The sequence below is a fragment of the Lissotriton helveticus genome, chromosome 5_1, assembly GCF_964261635.1.
Source record: "Lissotriton helveticus chromosome 5_1, aLisHel1.1, whole genome shotgun sequence".
NCBI lineage: Eukaryota > Metazoa > Chordata > Amphibia > Caudata > Salamandridae > Lissotriton > Lissotriton helveticus.
The window spans coordinates 695690476-695716874 of record NC_136065.1 but is presented as its reverse complement, the minus strand read 5'-3'; the positions used below and the strand labels follow the sequence as shown (position 1 = coordinate 695716874).

Genomic DNA, 26399 nt, shown 5'->3' with positions numbered 1-26399 from the left:
TGTGGTGATAGTAACTGGTTTAAAACAACCATAAATTCAATGGTTTGTGCTACATCTGTCAAAGGGACAGGTGGCATTTGGACATAGTGACCAATTAATAGAAAAGTGAGATGGGCCTTCAGGAAGGTAAGACCCACCAATCGATCAGGGATATAAGTGAGATAAGAAAAGTAACAAATGCATAAGGCAATGACCACTGTGTTAGGCTGTACACAGCAGTAAGGTAGCCCGTGTGCCCACTGAGCTGGGCAGAGTGAACACTGAGCTAGGATGGATGACCAATGACCCAGGCAGAGTGACTAGTGAGTGAGGCTACATCTTTTGCATTCTGCAAATCCTTCCCTTTTATTCAGTCATCATTCTGTCAATGCGCAAGTCTTCATTAATGTCCTCCTCAATCTCTGATTCCATTGCTTCGCTTTCATGCTTTTGATTTTTCTTTACTCGTCCAGGCAGTCTTAAGCAACATCTCTTTTCATTCTCCAATCTTCAGTACATCTTGCTTATGCAGGATAGGAAAAGTGTTTCCATTTTTTATCCTGCATTCCTTTCTCGCCTATCGGTCTGGTGTCAAACCCAACAGGTTGTACGTTAATAGGACTCTGAGACGGGAGTACATTTTTTCACCAGTGATAAACTATAATAAATGTATATCTCATTTATCCATGTCTCACATCACATTTAGGATAGAAAGCTGAAGAGGAGCTCAAAAATTATTACTGATTGTAAACCGTGAGAAGAGGCAGGTCAATGTATTTGGAGTTGCAAACAGAGGCACTATTCTGTGTGATATTGTCACAAACAGACATATATCACACTCAATTAACATGAGATTTCAGAACAAATAAGGGTATAAAAATGACAGTTCACAAGGAAAAGGCAATAACATGAAAAATACAAATCTCAATTGTCATCACGAGCAAACGGAAAACTGGGAGAAACCGGGATAGAAGACAGCAATATTAATTATTTACAGTATTTATCAACCACCTTCATAAGTACTGCACCCTAAACCTCGACCCACCACTGCACCACTACAAGAACAAGCTTTGGCAAAGCCAAAAAGGTTCGCCTTCCCAAGCTGATGCTGTGGTTTGTTCTTTTGGCTTATTGCACGCATATGCCATAAAAATACAAACATGCTACCAATTTAATATGGTTTAAAAATTAGCTATTGCATACAACCTTAATAGAACAGTAAGTGCTCTGTCTACCTGGTTGGTATATGCAGAACAGCTATGGAATTCCTTTTAATTTTAATATAGGTTGACAGGAAAATATGATTCTCATTGATGCAAAGAAAAAATACTATTGGCCTTGAAATACTGTAACCTAAAACCATAGTTTAAACACACAAGGATAGTAAAAGACTACAATTATTTATTTTTAAGTGACTGTGCATACGCAATTAGGAAAATTGGAGGCACTCAGCGCATGAGAGCCAATGGCTGATGGGAGTTGGCCCATCCTTTATGCTGTTGTGGACAAAGCAAAACACGGAAGACATTTGAACCGACAGACAGATGAAGAGGGCGGACTCAAAATCCCACTGTGTATGTACATAGGTACAAACTTTTTATTTTTTAGAAAAATAAATAGCTAGCAAGACTGATAAAGCGGTCTCTAGAACAAACCTAACTAAAGACAGAATTTCCTCTTACTGGCTTTTGTCAATTAGAGACAGGTTTCTGGGCTGCAAGGGAATTCCTTGAATCGTCATAATGCTGTTCAGATTCCACTGAGGCCCAGTACTTGCTGTCTGAGAACGAGTTCCCTGTAAAATGTAGATGGGAATAAAATGAAATACCCACAATTTCTTTTGAAAATTGGCTTTGTACTAACATCATCAGTAATTTTCAGTTTTCTTACATATTTTCCATTGAAGGCCAAACTGGAATGAAAAATACTCACCTGTAGTAAAGTGTTTTAGTTCATAGGCTCTTTTCCAGTAACAGATACTTGAAAGATATATTTTTAAAATTGTATTGTGTTTTATTTCTGGTAATGTTTGTTTTTTATGAAGTGTGGACCTAGATCTGAGAAGCAACGAATTGCTCAAAAAGTAGGGCACAGGTTTAAAAACACATTCAACCAATGCAAGCTTATAATTAAGCAAAGAAGATTTCAATGTTGTTAGCAATCATGAAAGAATTTTTAGGGTCTTAGTCTAATTCAATGAAAGCAAAACAATAATACACCACCCACAATGCATTGGAAACAGTCTGCAATGGCCATGATGGATTTGGTCACGCCAGTGCAGGCTTACAGCTCAGATGCATGTTCCATGCCCATCCACGCAGAAGTAAATAAGAGTCTTTAGGACAACTCAACTAAATGCTCTCTCTCTGAAGACTCAGATGCACAAGGAGGCAAAAATCAGCATTATCTATAATATGAAGCACATCATGACCTGCAGAACCAGTAGTATCTGCAACACTGGGGTGTAACGAGTGACTGCAAAATGGCAAGAAACTACCATTGTTGTTTGGGATTTTCATTTATAGTGGGGACCACTTGTCACGTATGAAACACTCTGACTGCAAGCCTGCAAGACGAGGAGCTCACACAGCATTGGGCCACAATACAACAGTTCATGGTACAAGTGAGGTATTGACTCAGTATTTACACAAGTGCTGTATTGACTCAGTATTGACTTTCTACAGTTTAATGTGCCTTTAACAGATGGAATGGTATATCTACTGTGTCCCGCAAGAAGGGGAACAGATTGGGCTTGGAGCTGGAGTTGCCTGGAGCAGGCTGAGGCTGGGGTGCAATTCATAAAATATACATCTGAGCAAGACAATATATGACACACAGGAGAACAAGTGTATACGTTGAAATGTAACCATAACTCTGTAACCAAGACGTACTTGTATCCTGTAGATATTTAGCAAATGAACAGTATAAATCAATAAAATACTTTGAAATCAATAAAATATACATCTCATTCTACAAGTTAGATGCGCTCATCTATACTTTACAGTGGTGACGAGCAAGCACCTATCACAGTACCTCAACACGCCGAAATTGCACCTCAGATTACTTGTGTGTTTCAAGTGGGACGAGCAGTGCATTTCTTGAAAACATTCAGGATAAATTAATTGACATGACGTGAGATTCTAACCGGATTAATTGCTGAACTGTTATTTTATTTTTTATTAATTAGTTATACTCGGACCATAGAGGCTATCTCCGTCTTATGCTCACCTGATTTACAATGACAGCTCCATACCACTTGCTCTACAAGGCCTGTTAAATTGTCAAGCAAGTTTTGACTTGGAACTGCAGTGATGCTGCCCTACATTGTCACAAGATCTGTGGTGTTCTGGGGCCAGCGCCGATTCGTAAGACCCAATGATGCTGGTACTTGCATGCTCACAAGGCCTGATTCAGACATCAATTTGGAAGAAGTGGATGTGATTCCCAGAGTCACAGCATCATTGCATCACAGCATCGTCATTACTGGTCTTGTAAGCACTAGAGGGTAAACTCTTCTGCTCTGCGGGTTTAAAGTGCTGATGGACACCATGTGTCTCCCTTCAATCTAATGTTCGCTGACTCCCACAGCGGAACAAATGTGAACAATACAATTTTGGCAAAAGAGATTAAAAGACCAGGAGAAAGCCAAGAGGATTAAATTACAGCATTAAAGAGGTTGGCATCTTCTAGTAAATTTGGGTCTATGCTGGAAGAACGTGTTTGGGATCAATTCATGCTTAAACGCCATCCTGACAAAGTTAGGCAAGAATTATAGGTGAAAGATGATCCTTCACTAAGTGAGTTTATTGCTTTTGGTAAATAAATACTCAGTGGCATGGCATGTCTGGAAGACTTAGAGTAAAATGTTAAACCCACTATTAATAAAGTTGAGACAAACGACTTAAAAGGAAGTAATCACACAGGTTCGAATGTGCTTGCTAAAAATGTGGTGTTGTTGGTCATAATTTCACCTATAGGAACTGTCCTCTTAACGTTGATGCAAGATTTGAAAGTGGGGTCACCTAGAAAGGTCTTGCTGTTCTGACAAGAACAATATCAAGCGGCAATGATGGTATGTCAGAAGTGGAAAAGGGGGTGGAAAAGGCAAGTTTCTTACCTTCGGTAACGCCTTATCTGGTAAAGACAAGATCTAGCCGCAGATTCCTTATCATAGAATTTCCCAGGTGTTACACCGGATCCAGAAGATTTTTCATCGAGCAATATCCGTGTGAATCGGTAGGTGGCGTTGGTCGGCTCCAGAACAACTAGGGACCTGAAAGGACTCAGCCCTGACCATGGAAACCTGTCATTGCAGTTCCCGCATATGCCATCTGGCATGTGCCACAAGCAGGATGCAGGAGGCCATGAGGCTCAGCAGCCTCAGAGTCATTCTCATCGACATCCAGGATTGAGGCTGAAACATCGGTATCATGGCGAGTGCCTCCACTCACTAATAACACACTATCCGGGAAGGCCTGAAGTATAGGGCCTCCATATATATTTATTTTGCCCTGACGAAGGCCATAGACCCGTAGGGTGTATTTCAGGTCGAAACATGTTGACCCGACCACTAGGTGTCGTGGACTGATGACTCATCCACTAATAAAGATTTACCTAAAGGATAGGAGATCATTTTAATCCACTCACCACTGTTAACATCCAGACAGTCTCCCTCCTGGTGGAGGTTTTGATGTCACTTGTAGAACGGGACATTCAAGTTACAAGACCAGATGATGACGCCATCCATCGAACCATACTAGGCGGAGATTACATACACCGTAGTCTGTGAACGTGTGGTTGAGGGTCTCTGAGACAAAAAGTCTGAGACTCTGGTATTGAGACTCATGTAGGTCATAACCACCCCCTTTCTGATAGCTAACCAGTACCAGAACCTCTTGGAAGCTGAATAAACCTCTGCTTGTTCCTCCCTCCACTTTTTTGATTTGTACTACATCAGTATCAAAGCCTGAATATCCTGGACTCATCACTCAGTAGGATAGGCCCGAAAGTGCACTGTTTCCAGAACTTCTCAGATGAATGGGGGTGCCTGATAGGGAGTCAGGTGTGACTAAGGCACACTGAGAGTGAACCCCAGAGAAGGCAGGAGGTTTGCTGTAGTCTGGTCTTGGGTGTACCCGCCTTTAACAACCAGTGATCAGCATGACGTCATCTGCATTGTCTCCGCCCTAGTGACGTCCGCGCCTGCAATATAGGCACCACTTCGGTGCACTGACGTCAGTTACTTTTTACGACTTTCCATACCAGGAGCATCGAGCCATGAAGTGCACTGACTTTGGTGTGTTTAGAACTACTAGGGCCCTGAAAAGGATCAGCCCTGACGCTGGAGACCAAAGTACAAGAAGGACGGGTGGATGGGTTGGTAAGGAATATGTGGCTAGATAAAGTCTCTACCAGATAAGAGATTACCGAAAGTAAGTAACATGTCCATCTGATAGAGACCGATCTGCGCAATTGAGCTGCAACCACATCCACTATCTTGGCTCCCTTGGCCAAAGGAGTCATGACTTCCACCTGAAGCAAAATTAGGTGATCCTTTGTCAGCCAGTCCGCAGTTGGAGCCCTGGAGGTAGGGGTAGTCTCGAAGGAGAGGGAGTAACCCCTTTGGGCTACCTGCAGAACCCACCTGCCCAATGTGATTTTTTTGCCTGTGGTGGACGTGAAGGTTCATCCTGCCACCAACTGGCCGCCTATGATCTTTAAGGGCCGGACTAGGAGTGTTTGGAGATTAAGGTGGCAGGGGGATGATGGACTGACCAGACCTCTGGCCGCCCGACCCACAGAGTCAGAACAAGCTTTACCCACAGCCACGCAGATGTTGCTGAACTTGTGACTGTTTTGTGGCTGGGGTATGGCTGGGGTGGCTAAAAGCCCCTTCCATAACCACAAAGGGACGAAAAGCAGGCAGGGGTGTGTGACCACTGAGAGGCCCAAGGACTTGGACGTAGCCCGTGAGTCCTTATAGTGCTCCAGAGACATGTCTATTTTGTCTCTGAAGAGACAGGTGCATCAAAGGGCATGTCCAAGAGGGATGCCTGGACATACCCAGAAAAGCCAGATGTTCTCATGCAGGTGTGGCGTCAAACAGCCACTGTCAATGACATCGCTCTGCCCAGCGAGTCGGTTATGTTAAGTCCACAACGAATGGTGAAATTTGCAGCAACTTTCCAGTCTGATACTGCTTGGGAGAGGATGGCCGGGCCTCCTCTGGGACCTTTGGCAACACCTGCGCAAATGTTTCTTCCAGGAAATGGGAGTAACAGCCCAATAGACTTTCACCAACCGCAATGCAAAGCTGGCGGAAGGAACATATTTCTTGCCCCAACTAACCAGCCTCTTGGATTCCCTGTCCGGGGGTGTGAAAGGGAACTTGCCTTGAGAGGTAAAGGCTTGGACCACCAAGTTCTCATGTGTAGGGTGGATGGTGAGGAAATTTCGGTTGCCAGGTGGAGGGCAATGGCATCAGGCAATTGTCTTATTCACAAGAGCCCCTGTGCTGGGCTTGAACCAGGGTCTCATAAGAACAGAGGTCAAGGTCTCCTTGAATGGCAGGAGGGGTTCAGAGGAGGAGATACCTGGCTGCAGGAACTCTGTCAAAATGATCGCCATGACTTCCAACAAAGGGAGCGGAAGCCCAGGACTTCACAGCCCTTCTCACCACCATAGCGTATGAAGCTTCCTCCTCCATAGCCACGGAGGTGGTGTGGGTGGGGGGGAAGCAGGCAAGAATCAGTGCTGCCGGCGCGGAACCCAATGGAACCCCCTCTGACCCTCTGGAGCCGAAGGAGCGCAGGGAGGGTCAGGCCGCCCAAATAGGTGGCACATGGAGTCATAGAACTCTTTGAGATAAAGGGGGGTCGCTCCGGCTCCCAGGAAGGTGGGGAGGTGTGGAGCCAACCCAGGGGCAGGTTCTGCAGAACGAGACCTAGAGCGCCGAGACTCCTCCTTCACATCGGCCGACAGACAGGGGGAAGTCGAAGCACACTTCAACTCCTTGTGTTTCTTATGACTCTTACCTGACTGACCCGATGACTTCAAGTTGGAGGACGAGGACTTAGGACTCCCGGAGCAGTCTCTTGACCTTCCTCTCGACCAGGACCGCGAACGAGACCTCCGAGGCAAACGAAGCGGTGCCCAGTGCCGGGTTGCAAGCAGCTTTAGAGACCATTCCCTCAAAGCTTTTGGGGACAGGGCCCGGTTGTCGGAGCACAACTTTGAGTCATGGACGTACTCCAGGCGCCAAAGACAAATCAAGTGTGAATCCATCACAGACATGGCGTGATGGCAGGCGCCGCACGGTTTGAATTCAGAAGTCTTCTTTGACATGTTGGACAAACCTACACACTAAAAAATCATCAGCAAAACATTAAAAAAAAGCCTGTCAAAAAGTGACAGAGGGTAGCTCTGTTCACAAATCTGCACTGGCTTGTGCGGACAGAAAAGAACTGACATGCGCCGATATAAGTGATGCAGACGTCACAACGGCGGAGACAATGCAGAAGAAGTCACACGGAACTGTCTGATGCCACCTACCGGCATGTCAGGGTATTGCTCGATGAAAAATCTTCCTCCACATCCAGTGTGACACCTGGGAAAGTCGACGGTAAGGAATCTGCAGCTAGATGTCTCTATCAGAATCTTCATTTTGATTGTGCTTTATCGGACAATTAGAAACCATCCCAAGGATGAGGTAGCAATACTTGATATTCAAGTTGAAGTTCTAATTGATTCTTAAGCATGGTTGACCCAAATACTTAATGAAGTCTTTGAGGCAGCATTTCTTCTGGGCAAGATTCAATTGAAAGACGAGGCCCTGGGGGAATCGGTCAGTGGCTGGAGCCTCCCAGATCCTTGTGGAACAGACCGCTCTCGGGGCAAAGTCAACAATCTAGTGCCTTGCCTGGTGTGCCTGACCCTGACATGGCAGCCGGAGTCCCAACATCATTCTAGATACACAAGGGTGTCCTAGAGGTGCCCCCGATGACTTTGCCTGCTTAAATGGAGAAATAATAAGGAGGTTGAACCAGAACCCTGCGCCCCAACCACAGCTGTGCCGCTCACAAGACCCCTCCTGGGGGTACCAGGGAGCTACAGAGTACACCCCTAGAGACTGTTACTAATGTTTATCGGATGATTCAGGGTGCAGAGGGAGTATAAGTTGAGGATCCTGCGAACAGAACATGACCCTGGCTTAAAAAGGAAGGAGGGGGAGAACGTTTCTTGCGCCCAGCGCCACACTCAGACACAGACGGGCATCTGCAGACGCACCTATGCTGCCGAAGAAGATGCCTGCTAAAGTTTCTAACTTTTTTTCTCACCAGCTGAGAAACGACAAACACCGGTGCAGGGGGACTCCACGTACACCATGGCACTTACGAGAGAAGATCTGATGGCATCACTACGTGAGTTCAAGACAGAGTTGCGCGTGGAGATTAACCAAGACATTAAGGCCTTGTCGAAGGGAGGAAACAAAATCTAGGAGGCCGGACTATGGGCTCAATTATGGCTGTTTATTGGAATATTTCTTTTAACAGAAAAGAAGACAGAATTCTTCCTCATTCTACAGTCCTTCTTTCTTTCCTCTCTTTTTCTTTCTTACTGTTTCTGTGGTGCTTGGTGATGTCTTCAGAGCGGTTGCCTGCTCCTGATTAATGTTCTGTGGTTATGTAGGTTTCATTTTTCTTTTCATTCTTTATTGCAGCCATTTTCACAGACTTCTTCCTCTTCTTCTTTAGGTTTCGAGACTGGTGTTGGACGCCCCTCAGGATGCTCGCAGAAGAGAGTCAGAAGAGAAGGTGGTGAGTATATGGCTGTTCTCTTTCTATTCTTTCTTTACAGGAGAGACCACCACCACACCGAGAACAGGAGCGAATAGAGCGCAAGAACCGCACAGGGAAGAGTAAAATGGTGGGAAGGAACAAAAGTTGCTAGTGCTCACGCCTTTACTTTGGCACTGTCTCTAATTGGTGGTCATTTATGTAATGTTAGCAAGGGGTAGGAAACAAACAAAACAAAAACAAAAAACAAAAAAAATACAAGTAGAAAGAGAGGATTCTACTTCCAGAAACACCCTTGTCCTGTTATCACACAGAATAGCCTACAGCATTTTTCCTACAACTCAGGAAATAGGAAAATAAAAATAAAATGAGTGAAAGGGTTGCTCTTCTCATGGGCGCCTGCCACTTTGCCCCCGATTTCATTCCTGTTCCGGGCCCCACTGCCTCTCGGAACGGGAAGGTCAACAATACTTTCAGTAAAAAAAGAATGTTTTAAAACACAAGCGTCAGTTGCTTTTCTCCCCTCTACCCTGTTTTGGGACTCACCAAAGAGGCCGCGGCTCTCCAGAGTCGCGGCAGCGGATTATCGGCTCTCCTGGGAGGGTGGGGGTCCACCACTCCTCGAACCACCTCTCTGGGAAGTCGTCTTCAGGACCTTCTCGGCTTCCCGGTACTAGAATGCGACAGATGGGTTCTCCGTCTTCTGTCTCCCGTGGCTGTGACGCAGCTTCCTTCTGCTTATCGGCGTCTTCTGTGCGTTTCTCCTCTTCCTGTCTCTCGACATCACGCTGACTCTCCCTTTCATCAAGGCCGCCTCTCATTCCCCTTTGGATCTCTGGGGAGGCGATCTCCGCGCTGACCTGTACGGTGCGGGTTGAAGGATTAACCCTTTGTGTCCCTTGCTTTGCTATAGCAACCCCCAGTGTCGTCTCGGCCCCTGAGGATACGGCGTCAGGTAAGGGGTGAGGCTCATGGTATATCTCTCCCTCACAGGCCTCCATCGAACAGCTCAAAACAGACCTGACTACACGGGTGGCGACGCTCCAGCAAGATGTGGACTTAGTAGGCACGATAGTGCTTGATCTGGAAACCCACACTAAAGATCTCAGCAAGCAGACCGCAGACATGCAAGAGCAGCTTCAGGACCTACAGAAGCAACTACAGCTCGCACTGCTGAAGTCGGAAGACTTGGAGAACAGGGCCAGAAGAGAGAATATTCAGATCAATGATCTGAAGGAAGGGGTGGAGGGGCAAAACCTGCAGGCCTTCCTTGAGAGTCTCTTCGCCGAATTCCTCAGCCCGTGGCAACTCAAAATTAAGCTGGAGAGAGCACAACCGGGGGGGGGGGGCAGCCCTCCAGGGACCGACGGCCTCCAAGTGACGTTCTCGCGAAGTTCCACTCCTTCAAGGTAAAATAAGCAGTACTGCAAGAGAACCGGACAAAGAGCGACATCTCCTTCCAGGGTTTTCGCTGTCACGTTTACCAAGATTTAGCCCCTGCAACATTGGCGAGGAGGCAAAAGTTCCAGCCCATCACCACGAAACTCTACCATACCATTTCGGGCCTGAGCTTTGAATTTAAGAACATGATGCGCCATGTCACGGAGTTCGAGGAGGGAATGAGGATACTGGGTCCCAACGCTGGAGATGCTGGGAACACGCAGGATACGTTGGGGGGAACAGACCGAGAAACCCAGAGAAACCGCCAGTGAAGCACAAGTCTGAAAGGAGGGCATAAATGATCGAAGCCACACATGGGGTCTACTTCTGGATTGTCGACGAACTACGGGCTCAACAGCCTATTTAGATAGAGGCCCTATCAAGAGACATGATGTGGGGCCAGAACCGCCGGGAACGGATGGCAGGGTCAACACAAATTCTGTGGGACATTAGCCAAAGCCCTATCTGAGGAATGCTGGTACCGATCCACACTTGAACGCTAAAGCGATGGCGAACTTTGTTGATATCTTCCGAAGCAGGGATGGGTGCGGATGGGGACTCCGGTTGAGTCACCCTCCAACAAGCCCAGCCGTGGGGTGACCCACTCCAGCGACGATCCAGCGTTTATCTACCATAACTGATTGTTGGGGTTTAATTTTCTGTCTTTGGTGGGTGAGGGGGGTTGGACATGATGGTGGCTTCTGGGGCACAGAGGGAGGGTACACAATCCAATAGGTGAAGATACCATGAAGGGATTTTGGCCCGAGTGGTCCCTAGCAGGAGGTCATATCCAAGATGCAAAGGGGGGAGACCTTGACAGTCGGAAGAGGAGGGGGAAGAGAGGTAACGTAACGCCATGGTGATCTCCATGGTATCATGTAACGTTAGAGGTCTAAATTCGTCACTGAAGCGGCAAAAGATCTGGAAATACCTTACAGATCACCGCTTTGAGATTGTGGCACTCCAAGAGACACACTTAAAAAGAGAGGAGGAGCTGAGACTTCGCCATAAACAATACCCCCTTATCTATCCCTCTACCGCAAAGAACTAAACACCGCGGGGTAGCCTTACTCTTCTATAAATAAATCAAATTCCAACCGGGGGCCGTTACATCTGATAAGGAAGGCCATATGGTTATGGTTAAAGGTAGCCTCAGAGGTAAAATGTGCACTTTTATTGCAGCCCACACACTCAACGTGGGCCAGCACGCCTTTCTATCCTCACTCCTAGACCAGATTGTAGAGTTCGCGAAGGGGCAGATAGTCCTCCTGGAGGATTTTAATATCACTTGGCAGGGGGAGCTGGACTGTACCCACCCTCACAGATTGATGGTCAGCACCTTCCCCACAGGGATCAAACAAACACTCAACGATATAGGCCTTCGAGATGCATGGCGCACGCTTTACCCTACAACCAGAGACTACACGTTCTTTACCCATGTACACCACACCTACACTAGTCTAGACCATATTTTTTATCAGTCAGAGTCTACTGGGGTCCCTCCAGGCAGCAACAATTCTGCCCCTCTCGATTTCTGACCTCTGCCCGGTCTTGATCTGCCTTAGCTGGGGACATGCTACAGAAGGCACTCCCAAATGGTATTTCCCGGTATCCCTCAGTCGAGATAGACTGCTTTGGGGAGAACTGAGGGGAGCGATAAGGGAATTTTACGAGCTGAATGCGCCCCATGACACCTCCGCTTTCAACAACGGGAATGCATTTAAAGTGGTCTTTAGGGGTAAATGCCTGGAGCTTAACGCTACCCTGAACAAACAAAAAGTGCGAGAGAGGGAGGGGTTGGAAACAGCATTGGAAGCGGCCGAAAAAGAACACAAGAATGCACCCACCAGAAGTTCACAACGAACTCTCACTGCATTGAGGGGGAAACTCAAGGCAAAGTACAATAACAGAGCTGAATATACCGTATTGGGGCTCCGCCAGACATCCTATTCTCAGGGGAAGAAAATAGGCAGACACCTGACGAGGCAACTTAGGGAGAAAAGAGAAAGGGAGTAAGTTAGCAACATACAAGATGGGGAAGGGAAGCTGGTATCCTCTGATACTGGAAAAGCCAACATATTTAGGGCTTTCTACAAAAGACTATACACATAAGAGACACAGGACCTCAAGGCTCAAAACTCACACCTACAATCAATAAACTTACACAGGGTCTCGTCGGCCAAAAATGCTAGCCTCAATGCACCCATTACACAAGACGAAGTGAGCTTGGCTGTCAAAATCAACAACGCTCCTGGACCAGATAGCCTAATGGCCCACTTTTACAAAACCTACTCACCAGACCTTCTCCCACACCTCACACAACTCTTCAACTCAATGGCGGATTCGGTTGGGGTGACATCCTCGATGGCCGAGGCAGTAATCTCTGTGATCCCTAAACCGGGGAATAACGCACAACTGTGCGCTTCTTATCGTCCAATAGCTCTATTAAATTGAGTTGAGAAGCTGTATTCCGCAACTCTGGCAGGACGGCTAAATGAGCTCATGCCAGAGCTTATCCACCTGGATCAGTCCAGGTTCATAAAGAGAAGGCAAACCCACAACATACGTAGAACAATCCACCTGATCGAAAAGGTGACGAAAAGCAAGATTCCAGCGGTCCTCGTTGGCTTGGATGCCGAGAAGGCGTTCGACCGGGTGGACTGGACGTTTCTCTTCAACACACACACACACACTTCCGCTTTGAGGATAGATTTCTCAACATGATTAGGGCCAATTACACACAACCCCGGCCCCTCGTGCAGGTCAATCGGAGTCTGTCTGTACCTTTACCCTCACGAGGGGGATGCGACATGGTTGCTCATTATCTCCCCTGTTATTTGCCCTCAGCAATGAACCACTGGCGATGAGTATGAGTATCAAGGAAAACCCAGGGATACAGGGGGTTCCTTTGGGGGGGGGGACATCCGTAAAATCTCACTTTTCGCGGACAACATCCTTCTATCCCTCACAGATCCAAGGCTTTCACTCCCTACCCTACAGAGGGAATTAGTTAGGTGTAAGCGGGACAACAAAGAGAGGTCCACAACCACTGGTATTTTCTTGAGAAGCGAGTTTTATTTACTGTCTGTCCAATTTTTTTAAAGCATCAAATTTTAGAAGGGAGTAATCCGTCTTATCACTGTAGACAAGGGTACGTCATTTCTGGATTTTGCTGTACTTGGAACTCTTCCGGCAGGAGCCTGGAGCGTCCGCGTCCCTCAAAGGAATTGGTAAAGGATTCTATTTTCTTATACCGTCACCACAGGGGAAAGGGAGTGAGGAGGCACCGGGTGTCTTTAGATTCACACATCTAGAGAAAATGAAACGGTTAGCCATCTTTGTGGGAAAGTGTACGTGAATGTAGGCAGCGGCTTCGAGAGTCCAGACGTGGTGAGGCTTAGGCAGGGGATCAAAGACCTTCTACCGCCACCCGACCCACCCCGCAACCCTTGCATGCACCTGTGAGAGCCACGCTGCTCCTGGAGCGTGGCTGAGTGAAGTGTGACACATAGGCCTCCTGACTTCTCCGGGGCTTCTATCTGCTCGTCTTTGGCGGTCAGCACAAGGACCGGGCGTCTTCCCTTCTTCCTCTGTTCTCCGAGCCAATGGCTTCAATGTCGGTGCTCTCTTCTTCTGTTCAGGAGTCCGTCGTCTTTGTTACGAGCTCTCTCTTTTCATTGGGAGCAGGGCCAATGACGTGAAACCCGGAAGTATGTTCCTCGGACAGCCCTTCCCATTTAAAGGGGCCTTGGCTGAAGACTGGCGTAAATGTATCTGGGTTTGAATCTGCCGCGGTAAACCAATCCGAGGAGTTCCCCGGCTGTGAAAAGAGGAGAGGATCCCCAATTTCAGGTACATGCCACCACTCTTGTCTGCACAGTAGGGGTCGAGACCCCTTGACACACCCCTCCCCTAGACCTTTCCCGCTCGGGGAAAGGAAACATGCGAGAAAGCAAATCAGTGTTTCCGTTCTCTGACCCTTTCCTGTGACGCACCACAAAGGCATATGGCTGTAAAGGAAAGGAACTATCTGAGGATGATTGGATTATTGTCCATGTTACGACTCATCCAAAGGAGAGGTGCATGGTCAGTATAAAGGTTCATACGATTGCACCCCAGGTAATATCGGAGCTTCTCAATAGAACATTTTATGGTGAGGCACTTCTTCTCGATAGTAGGGTACCGTTTTTCCCTGGGGAATAATTTCTTGCTGATAAAGAGTATTGGATGTTCCGCCCGTCCTGGTTGAGTTGGGAAAGGACCGCCCCCACCCCGCTGTCAGAGGCGTCGGTTTGCAGAATAAAAGGCTTGGAGAAATCTGGTGAAGCTAGGACTGGACTAGATGTTATTGCTTGTTTGAGTTGGAGGAAGGCACTTTTGAGCGTTTCAGTGGGTCGTAACAGGTCTGTTATTTCGGCTTCTTTCTATAAGAGGTCAGTAAGAGGTCCCGCTATGGTTGAATATTGGGGAATGAATCTTCTGTAGTATCATAGCAACCCTAAAAAAGCTCGGATCTCTTGTTTCGTGGTAGGGAAAGGTGTATCTAGGATTGCTTTTACTTTTTCGGCTTGCAGCTCTATCAACCCGTCCCCTAGGACAGAGCCCTGATACTTAAAGGGTATCTTCGAATTTTTTTGAATTGACGTGAAGCCCTGCTTGGGAAAATGCCTGGAATATTTTATGGAAAAGGACTAGATGCTCCTCCCATGTAGAGCTGACGATGACAATGTCGTGGAGGTAAGCAGACGAGTAGCTATGGTGTTCACGGAGCACGGTGTTCATTAACCGTTGAAAGGTGGCGGGTGCTCCGTGAAGACTGAATGGGAGGACCGTAAACTCAGAGGCCATCAGGGGTGATGAAGGCGTTTTTTTTCCCTGTCTTGTTCTCTGAGCGGGACCTGCCAGTATCCTTTTATTAAATCGAGGGTTGTTATGTACTGGGCATTCCCGAGTTTCTCTATTAACTCATCTATCAGTGGTAGGGGGTACGAGTCAAATTTAGAGATGGCGTTCATGGGCCCATTCGCTCCTAGAGGCACGTATAACGCCCATCTTTAACATGGTTAGGACCTCATTTTGGACGGCTTGTCTCCTGGTAGCTGGAATACGGCATGGTCGTTGTTTAACAACCTTGCCAGGGACCATCTTGATGATGTGTTCAATTAAGGACGTCTTCCCTGGTTCATCTGAAAAGATAGAGGAGAACCGCCTAAGTGTTTGCCTCAGGGACTGCTGTTGTGTGGGGGACAGGGACTCATTCACTACTAGCTGGGGTATGGTACACGTGACTCCCACCCCTGTTGACATTACCGTGTGAGTTGTTTTCGGGATGGGGCATAACCACTTCTTTAAGATGTTGATGTGGTAAGTTTGTATCTTGGAGGGTTTGACTTAAACCGTATTGCTGGTTTTCCCTACCACCCCCACCACCTTATAAGGGCCCATACACTCAGCTTTTAATTTAGTCGTGGAGGAAGGGAGTCAAACTAATACCCAGTCATCAAGGTTCAGGGTTCTGCACTTTTTCCTTTTGTCGTAGTGATATTTCTGTTTTCTTTGTTGTTTTTCTAGGTTGGAATAAGCGAGATCCCGCAATTTTCCTATTCTGGACCTGAGACTACGGGTGTATTCAAGGAAACCACAAGTCTCATATTCCTCCTCCTTTTCCCACGCTTCCTTTGTCATTTCAAGAAATGATCTGGGCTGTCTTCCATAGAGCAGTTCGAAGGAAGAGCAACCCAGACTGCTCTGTACTTGACTGCGGATGATGTACAGCGCGAGAGGAAGAAGTAGATCCCAGTCCTTTCCCTCGTTTTTGAGCATTTTTTTTAGGGTCAGCTTCAAAGTCCCATTATATCTCTCCACGAGCCCATCAGTTTGGGGGTGATAGACCGATGCCTTGATATGTCCTATATTCAGAGTTCGGCATACCTCCTTTATCAGTCGAGAGACAAATGGGGTGCCTTGGTCCATCAGGATCTCCCTGGGGAAGCCTACTCTAGAAAAGAGCTCAATGAGCTTTTCTGTGATGTTTTTAGTTGTTGGTGCTCTTAAGGGGAAGGGTTCAGGGTAGCGGGTCGCATAATCCACCACGACCAAGGCGTAGAGGTGTCCCTTCCTTGTTTTAGGTAGGGGGCCAATTAAATCCATTCCGATTCTCTTGAACGGGTGTCCTATTACCGGGAGGGGCTGAAGAGGAACTGGAGGCGGTCGGTAGAGATTCTTCCTCACATTCTTGGCAATGGGTGTTTATGGACCTATATGTCCCAGGCCAATAAAAATGTCTTAGAATATTTTGGGTTGTTTTCTCCGTCCCTAAGTGGCCAGCAGTAAGGTGGGAGTAGGCAAAGAAGAGTATTTGATCCCTAAAGACTAGGGGTGCCAGTAACTGAGGAGTACTATCTGGTTTCTCTTCTCGATACCAGAGGCCGTTCTTTACGTGTAACCGGGGATAGGTCGGAGGTTTGGTAGAATCAAAGGATTGGGCTATTTGCCAGGCATTCTACAGGGTGAGATCATTACTCTGAGAATATTTAACGTTTTTATCTAGGAGCCAGGGGGTTGGGGGGACAAGGGATTGGTATGGGGGTTCCCTGACATTGTTCTCCTCTCCTCTTGTTTTGGGGGTCTGTAGAGTGGTGACAAAGAGCTCGAAAAACCCGGGATTTTCTATCCTTGTTATGGTCACCCAGTACTCCCACCCTCACCCTGTATGGGGATCCTTGCTCAGTTAGGAGAGTTACTAGTGCAACCGGATATGGTTTAATATCCCTATGTACACATCGTATGTGTATAGAGTCCGTTTCTATTTGTTTCTTATTGACCAGAAATGCCTGTACTACCGACTGAAGACATCCAGAGTCTAGGAGAGCCTTAACCCATTGTCTGTATAGTTGTACACTCACATAAAAGGCATTCCCCAACTCGGCGGTGTAGAAGATGGTCTTCGGGTTATACCCAATGTCCATGGGCTCCTCCTGGAGATTTTTGTGGGGGCATAAATGAGTGATGTGTCCCCACTATCCATAATTGAAGCATTGAGGACCCCGCTGCATTGGAACGTCTACTTTGTGGGGTCGGAACCGCTGAAGTTTCTGGATGGATTTTGGGGTTACCTTTTTCTCCAGTTTCTCTAGTACAGGACGGTGGGCTCTTTCTAACTCCCCCGTATATCCTGGTGGTTGAGCACGGGCGAAGGTTGCAGCCATTTCCACTACTTCAGCGGTGGTGAGGTGCCTATGCTGTCGCAGCCAGAACTGTGTGTTAAACGGTAAGGCCTCCAGGAATTGCTCAAGATAAATCATATCCATTATCTCCTCTTTGGTATGTTCTGTGGGTTTTAACCACTTGTCTGCGTGGCCTTCAGACGAAAGAAGAGGGTCTTGGGGTTTTCTCCCGGTACACTTTTTTCCTTGCGGAACCGTACCCGGTATGCCTCTGGATCCAACCCAAGGTGGTCTAGGATGATTGTCTTGATTTCGGTGTACAGTGTATTGCCGGTAGCGTTTGCCACTTGGTAGGCCACCTGTGCTTCACCTATAAGGAGAGGCGCCGGGAAAAAGGGCCATTTCTCATATAGCCATCCTCAGGCCCGGGCGGCTCTTTCAAAATTAAGGAGAAATGCGTCCGGAACCTCCCCTGGGACATATTTCTGCAATGAGACTCCTGGGGGACCCGAGGCGCTACTTCTTACTTCTCTTGTCCCAGAGGTCACCTGCTCCTGGGAGCTCTTATGAAGCCCTTCTAGTTGCGCCGCTATACTTTTCTTAATCAATTCCCTGTCGGCCTGTGGCAAGGTCATTTGCTGCTGGACTGCCAATTCCACCTTCTCCTGGCTCTCCACAAAGTGTTGAATTAAGGCTTCCATTATTCCGATTCTAATGGATTGTTGCCCGCATTTTCCACTACTTGTAAGCGGCATAATAAAGAGAGAGAGGTCCACAACCACTGGTATTTTCTTGAGAAGCACCTTTTATTTACTGGCTGTCCATTTTTTTAGAGCCAAATTTTACAAGGGAGTAATCCGTCTTATCCCTGTAGACAAGGGTACGTCATTTCTGGATTTTGCTGTACTTGGAACTCTTCCAGTAGGAGTCTGGAGCGTCCTCGTCCCCAAAAAGGAATAAACAAACACAATACCCAATTGGTAAAGGATTCTATTTTCTTGTACCGTCACCACAGGGGTAAAGGAGTGAGGAGGCACCCGGTGACTTATGATTCACACATCTAGAGAAAATGAAACAGTTAGCTGTCTTTGTGGGGAAGTGTACATGAATGTAGGCAGCTGCTTCCAGAGTCGGGGACGTGGTGAGGCTTAGCAGGGGATCAGAGACCTTCTACCGCAACCCTTGCACTAACCTGTGAGAGCCACGCTCCTCCTGGAGCGTGGCTGGGTGAAGCGTGGATACCTCCTGACTTCTCCAGGGCTTCTAGCTGCTTGTCTTCGGCGGTCAGCACAAGGACCGGGCGTCTTCCCTTCTTCCTCTGTTCTCCGAACCAATGGCTCTGGCTTCAGCGTCGGGGCTCTCTTCTTCTCTTCCGGAGTCCGTCGTCTTTGTTATGAGCTCTCTCTTTTCATTGGGAGCAGGGCCGATGACTTGAAACCCGGAAGTATGTTCCTCGGACAGCCCTTCGCATTTAAAGGGGCCTTGGCTGAAGACCGGCGTAAATGTATCTGGGTTTGAATCCGCCGCGGTAAACCAATCCGAGGAGTTCCCCGGCTGCGAAAAGGGGAGAGGATCCCCAATTTCAGGTAAATGCCAATACTCTTTTGTCTGCACAGTAGGGGTCGAGACCCCTTGACATTAGGTTTGAGACAGTGGCGGGGTTTAAAATCAATCTAGATAAATCATCTATTCTTAAACTCACACTACCGGAGACCGAGGTCCAACGTTTACGAGAACATACTCCCTGTCAATGCTCCAAACGTTCCCTTCAATACCTGGGTATCCAGTTGACTCCCCCACTAGACGGACTAACAAGGCCAACTATCCGCCTCTACTCCCACAGCTCCCAGGCGATCTCAAACGATGGAAGCCTCTTTTCATCTCCTGGCTAGGTCGCATTCATGCGATTAAAATGACAGTCCTCCCTAAATTTCTGTACCTCTTTCAGGCCCTACCCATTGAACTAGATAGAGACCTTCTACCTAAACTCCGATCTCTTATCACCCAGTTCATTTGGCAGGGCGGAAGGGCCCGCTTACCGCTTACCTTTGAGATGGTCGAGAACAGAGGGTGGGGTGGGCCTACTGGATTTTGGCCTCTATTATAAAGCTGCCCAACTAAGAATAGTAGCAGAATGGTCCAAACGTGAGTCGGAAAAACACTGGCTGCATATGGATCGGACCATTGAAGGGAGGCCGAATCTGGGACCTCATTTCAAAGCCAAAGAGGGACAGGCCCACCAACTCCTACATTAGCACCCCTACACGTACTACACTGAAGGTTTGGGACTCCATAACTGGGGGAGAGGAATGGACCACGTTTTCATCCCCATACACCCAGATTCATTTTAATCCGGCCTTTCCCCAGCACTTCAGGAGGACCCCTTCAATCACTGGCGAGAAAGCTGTTGCATCAGGTTATCCGATCTTTTTTATAATTATGATATTTTAACATTCGAGCCCTCCAGGAGGGAATTTTATTTAGAGCCAGATTAACACTTCCACTACATTCAACTCAAACATTGGGCTCTCACCCCCCCTATTCAGAGATGCGGCTACAAGGGAGAAAACGGGTTTTGAAAAGTTTGTGCAGAAGGTGGGCACTATGAGAGGCATCATCTCTTTTTTATATTGTTCCCTACTCACTGCCTCCAGAGCTCCACGCCCTAGGTACATGCCCTTGTGGGAGGGGTTAGTGAAGAGAGACATCTCTGATAAGGAGTGGGCCACCCTCTGGTCAGGCACTGCCAAATTTAACCACACCCTAGAACTGCAAGAAGCCCATCTAAAAACGCTGACGGATTGGTATTCATACCCCACCAAACTTAAACGAATATTCCCAAACATCTTGGATTTATGCTGGAGAGGATGCGGCCTCCTTGGGGACTTCCAACATATATGGTGGGACTACCCTACGATCACGCTCTTTTGGGAAGAAATCCTTGCACACATTAAAAGCATGCTGGGCTATCCCATACCCACATCTATGGAGGGAGTGCTATTAGGCATACGAGACCCATCACTAGTACATCAAACAAAGGCTGACAAGGCCATCATGAGGACCTGCATACGGGCAGCTAAAGTGGCGATCACTGCAGCGTGGAAGAAGAAAGCAGCCCCCACTCTCTCCATGTGGCATGCTCGGCTCTGGAGGATAATCTGTCTTGTGCGTATGACGGATATCTTCCGAGACGATTATATAAAAACTTTGAATACAAATGGGGGCCACTGATCGCTTACCTTACTAAAGGCCTGCCGCTGGCGGTTTGCCCACCCTCCATAGGAGCGTGAGCAAGTCAGAGAGAGCGAGAGACAGAAAGCGCCTGAGAGAGAGAGATGCTCCAAGCCGAGCTCCTAATGTGATGAAGGAAACAATAAGGACAACAAAGATGCAAAGCAGTCTGGAAGGGGAGTGCTCTAATAAGAGAGTGTAAACCTGGTCCCCAGGCCACCAGCTCCTAATAAGACCTAAAGAATGGCTTATGCTTCCCCCAACTGCAAATACAGCATCCATGGACAACCACATTTGCCAGTAGCAGATCACCCGCAGCCAGCCTGGTGCATGCTCAGGCCTAGGATGCCTCTTTGCTCCCTGTTACTGCGCAACCTTCTTCCTGGGGATTCAGCACTCACTATGTCCCATGGGACAGGCATGGCTCTACTTATTTGATAAGTCCTACAGAAGATGGCAGTAGGGTGGGTTGGGCTCGACCGGCTTGCGGCCTTGGTGCGATTTGCAATGGAGGTATGGCATGGCACCCAGCAGCAAGCACTGGGGCGGAGATATTTTTGGGAGGCAGGGCTGAACCTTAAGGGAAACTGCCAGCAAAAATAAGACCCATTAAAGCAAGTGTTTTTTTAACTACTATCGATGGCCAGAACCTGAGCAAGCATCTACACAGTACCTTCTCACCACCAATAATGCGCTGCACCAGGCACAAATCAAGACAAGCAATTGTTCCAATCCACGCTAGAGCGTGGATAGCCAACTATATTCGCGAAGTGATGGCACGCCAGATGTACCAACAGGCATGACAATTCAATCTCCTCATAGCCCTAATCTACTGCAGAGCCTGCCCCAAAATCTCCAAATAACGTCTCAGTACAAAGCTGTAGAATAAAGCAACCCCACGCGTAGCATGCTCCGGACGCAGAACCACTGTTAGGTATTTGGTCGCCCATTTTGGAAGAGGACACCAGTGAGACAGAACGCAGGCATCAAATTATATAGACTAATACTAGTGATCATTTATTACAACAGAGCAACAACCAGGCAATGCTTGAATAAGATGTGTAGAGGTGTTGGTCCCTAACAACTTTGGAAGCAACGTCAAGGACACTTGAATCTCAATTGAACAAATTTAAATTTCAAATAATACTGGATGACCTTTGCCTAGTAAATAATAACTTTTGACTCCTATTTGAACATCTTCACATGACTGTTAGGGATCCATTGGTTGGGGCAAATAAGGATCCTCCACCTGATAAACAGGAATGAGATTCAATCATGGTCAAATTAGCCATGCTCCCTGCAATATTATCTTCTCTGATCAAAGAGGTGAAAATGGTTAAATTTCATCCTAGCGCTGCAGCACGATACGAAGTGGTGCCTCCTGTTCTCAAGAAAGAGATTTTAGGAGTTATACATCCAAATATCCCCATACCCACTTTTGAACAAACCAAATATAGCACAATTATGCATATAGCTGAGATTCATGCCCAACCTAGCCTGGTAGAGAAAACTAGTAAGGAAGATTTGTCTTCAGATATGAGTTAAAGGGTACATAACCCAACTGCCACTTCAGAGCCACAAATCACAACTAGGAGCCCTTCAACGTCCACCAATGTATTTTCTTGATACAAAATAAAAAACATAAGAAGGCAAATAAAAAAGAGAGAAAAAAGTGAAAGCGCAGAGAGCGACAGATGCCACTGCAGATAGTTTTCAATTTTTCAAATTTCCTACAAGGGCGCCTGACAATACAGAGTGCAAGGGCAACATCTTTGTGCCTGAAGCTGATTAATCAGATACTTGATCTATTGCTGGAAAGAAAGTAAAGAGAGCTCATCACAGAGAACGGTACAAGGGGCATGCATGCCGATTAGCCACAGCAAGGCTCCTTGGAAGTCAACAAAAAGATGTATTAGCAGAAGACCACTCCTCGGTTAGCTCAAGTAGAGGAAGAAATGCCAGCAAGGCAGCTCACTCAGAACTGAAACTCGTATTATGGCCGTACATGTTCGCTGTCCTGCGCAAGCTGGGCTTCGGCCCCCGATTCACGTCGTGGGTTCGTCTCCTTTATTCGGACCCGCTGGCACAGGTCCTAGTGAATAATAAGGTGTCGGAGATCTTCACTTTAGAACGGGGTACTAGGCAGGGCTGCCCCCTTTCCCCTCTCCTGTTCGGCCTCTCCCTCGAACCGTTGGCTGCCTGGATTAGACAGGACGTTTACCTTCGCGGAATAGAGTGGGCGGAGGGATGGGAAGATAAAATATCCCAATACGCTGACGACATTCTTTTATACCTCTCCAAGCCGCGACGATCGATCATTGCTGCACTCGACATCTTCGCTAGCTTTGGTCGCAATTCCGGCTTCAAAGTCAACTGGAGCAAATCCTACCTTTATGTCCTCAGAGGGGAGGCCCCGAAGCTTCCTGCCACTTGTCCCATCACGGTTGTTGAGGACGGCTTCAAGTACCTGGGAGTGTTCATCTCCACGGACAAGGCCTTATCCTATGAGCGTAACCTACTACCTCCCCTTCGGCGTCTCCAACGAGAAGCCAAGTCCTGGCAAGGTCTGCCATTGTCGCTGCTAGGCCGGGCTGCCTTATTCAAAATGATTTTTAATGTAAAGGAGTTAGGCCCTTGAAATGTGGGAATGTCTGGACCTTATATATACGTTTCTTTTAGAAAATGCCACCCCACTTCGTTTTGTTTGCTCTTAGTTATAAGCAACACATCAATCTTAGTTTGATATGTTAGGTATATTTATTTTTACCTTTTCTTTAAATACTCTTTTTTTGTAAGAATCGTTAATTCTATGTCAGAGAAACAACACACAAAAAAATTATATATAACACATATATACTTCAACTTATACACAATATTTACAAAAAACAACACATCATTACATCCATATATACAATACATTTACTATACACAACATGACTTCTGTATGTAACTGTTTTAAACTGTTCCAAAAGGCGAGTGTCACTCCCTCGTCCTATTCACCAGCAGTGATTTATTATACAAAGAACAGTAGTAGACAAAGTCACGATCAACAGGAGATGTCACAACACATTAATTCTGTGGCTCAGTGATTGTTAGTATTTCTAAATTTAATCTCCCTTCTGCCGACGCGTTTCGAACTCCATACAGCAGTTATGGGTTCTCCTCAGGGCCTTGTCACTTCTATCTGCATGTGTGTAAGGAAAAGAACAATGTTTCAGTATCAATTCCCATAGCCTCAACTTATCACTCTACTTACAATATCCTACGGATAGGGTGCCAAGTTACCTTTAGTGTAGCTGTAGTTATCCCGTGTCCTGTTCTAGGTGTTTTGAGCTGCAGTCTAAAGGGTATTAACAAATCCCATTAGAGCCACATTCGTTACTAGCCTTACGGTCATATCAGCAAAAACACTGCAAGACATACCTTTCAATATCTTTTGGGTCCGTCCATGGGCGCCTCCCTACGGCTCGGTAATGCTTTTGACCTACAGGTAATGCAAGATTGGTTTTTACTCCTAGTGGGCTCATGTCACTCCTCAAACGTGTTCTACAGCTTATGGCTACCATCATACCTTAATCGGTTCACCAAGGGCTTTTTGGGGGCGTCTCACTCCATGTTCCTCTTGTTTTATGTGCGCGGACAACCTGCCAAAATTTAACATACAGTGCGTTCTAATAGGAGTTATTTCAGTCGGGCCAGATTATAACACGTGCGCAGCACGTCCATACTGACCTTGTTAAAAAGCGGTCCTCAGGACTCGAGTTGTGCGCGCCACGTATTTGGCTTGGGTATTATTCTCCGGTTCAAGCGTTGTTTAAAAGAAAAACCGGGTCGCGTTTTAAAACCCATTCGATGTACCAGTCTCTCCCTGCATGCCTCAACCCTCTTCAGGCTCTCCTTACCTCTGTACAGCTTGCTATCAGTGGACCTTCCTTCACTATGGAGGGCGGCGGCCAGGTTGCCTGGTTACGTATAGCGGTCACGTGACCGCTGGACTTCTGGGATTTGTAGTTTTTACCACATTTACATGACGAGGAGGCGCAACTCTATGTGATATTGTCCCTCAACGTTTTAATAATTTGATGTTCCGCATTGCCTCACTATTCATTTGCATTTCCTGAGAGATTACCAGACCCTCGTGGAGCCCCACACATTTCTTCCACTACAATCTGGACACCTCAGAGAGAGAATTCAATCCGTTTTGCGTGCTATTAAATTTAAGAATCAGGTATGCCTCTTTTCGAAGGAGTGTGTCTTCAATATCCATTGGACCTTTATTTCCTGATGATACTATTGTGCATAGCACAGTCCATTTAAAGTCCGTCTCACTATGGTTTGAGTCCAAAAAGTGTTGGACCATTGGGGCACTCACCACCTTCTTTTTAATTCTTGACCTATGTTGGGTGATCCTGCTGTTGACCTGTTGTGTAGTGTTTCCTATATTCCTTTTTTTGCGTGGCACAGACGACTGCATAGACTACGTTGCGTGTCCTGCAATTCGAGAAACTGTTGTTTTTACATTTTACGCCCCTATGTTCAAATTCAGATCCCTCTATTGTGGACTCGCACGATATGCAGTTTCCACACTTGTGGTGCCCTTCAATTGGTTTAAGGCCCCATTTAGAGAGTAGGTCGCTTTTTGGTTTAGGTGTTAATACATCCGCTCTAATTACATGTTGGCCAATGCTCTTATTTTTCTTATAAGCGAATAGCGGCCGCGGGAACGCACATTCAAGTTCCTCTAACAAGTGCCAATTCTTCAGGACCATTTGTCGTACTCTATGTGTGTCTGGCCCAAATGTGGTTACACATACCAACCTATCCAGGTCTCGTTTCACCTTTCGTTCAAGTAAACACTCACGTGGAGTGTAGTGTGCCCTCTTCTTCGAGTGACTTAGCATCTTTTTGGGATACCCTCGATTCTTCATCTCCTCGCAGAACCTTGTTGCGTGTTTCTCATATTCAGACACCTCAGAGCAGTTTCTTCGGATCCGAAGTAGCTGCCCATAAGGCAAGTTATCCTTTAAGCTTCTGGGGTGTGCACTTTGATGGTGAAGGATCGTATTTTTATCCGTCTTCTTTCTAAAGAGAGATGACTTCAAATACCCATCCGTGCATTTTATTTCAATGTCAAGAAATGTCATTTTGTCATTACTGGACTCCAGTGAAAACTTGATATCACGGTGCCTTCTATTGATCCACATATGGAAGTCCACCAACTCCGCGTGGCGACCCTGCCACAGGAGCCACACGTCGTCGATGTATCTCAACCACTGTTTAATGTGTTTACTGAAGGGATTATTGGAGTAGATGAATCTATTCTCATACTCGGCCATGTACAGTATGGCCATCTCCGGCGCATAAGGACAGCCCATGGCCGTCCCTTTGATCTGCATATAAAATCAGTCATTAAACCTGAAGTAGTTTTTCTTCAATGTTATTTCTGCTAATTGCAGAATGAACGAGGTCGGGACTTGGTGTGGCCTCTCCCTTTTCTCAAGGTATAATTGTAGCACTTCTAGTGCCTCATCTTGAGGAATTTGGGTGTGCAAGGACGAAACGTCCATTGTCACCATCAATTCCGTCAACGGGTCAAATTGCATTCCTTCAATTTTTAGCAAAAAGTCAGTGGTGTCCTTCAGGTATGATTTTACACCACCCACAAAGGGCTTCAGAAAGAAATCTATATATTTCGGGAATTTCTTTATCAAAAATTCACTTTCCTTCTGCCCCACAAAGGGTAGAGGGTGGATTTGTGGGGCAGAAGGAAAGTGAATTTTTGATAAAG

The 26399-nt window shown here is 46.8% G+C and overlaps 1 protein-coding gene across 7 annotated transcripts in view; it reads right to left on the bottom strand.

Annotated features, from left to right (window-relative positions):
* The window catches only part of FAM149B1 (family with sequence similarity 149 member B1), a 635963-nt gene that overhangs the window by 237200 nt on the left and 372364 nt on the right, over positions 1–26399 (bottom strand). For all 7 annotated transcript variants that reach the window (XM_078643097.1, XM_078643096.1, XM_078643101.1 and 4 more), the window contains exon 9: positions 1662–1774. In XM_078643097.1, coding sequence (XP_078499223.1) covers positions 1662–1774 — 113 coding nt within the window. The remainder of the gene's footprint in view (positions 1–1661; positions 1775–26399) is intronic.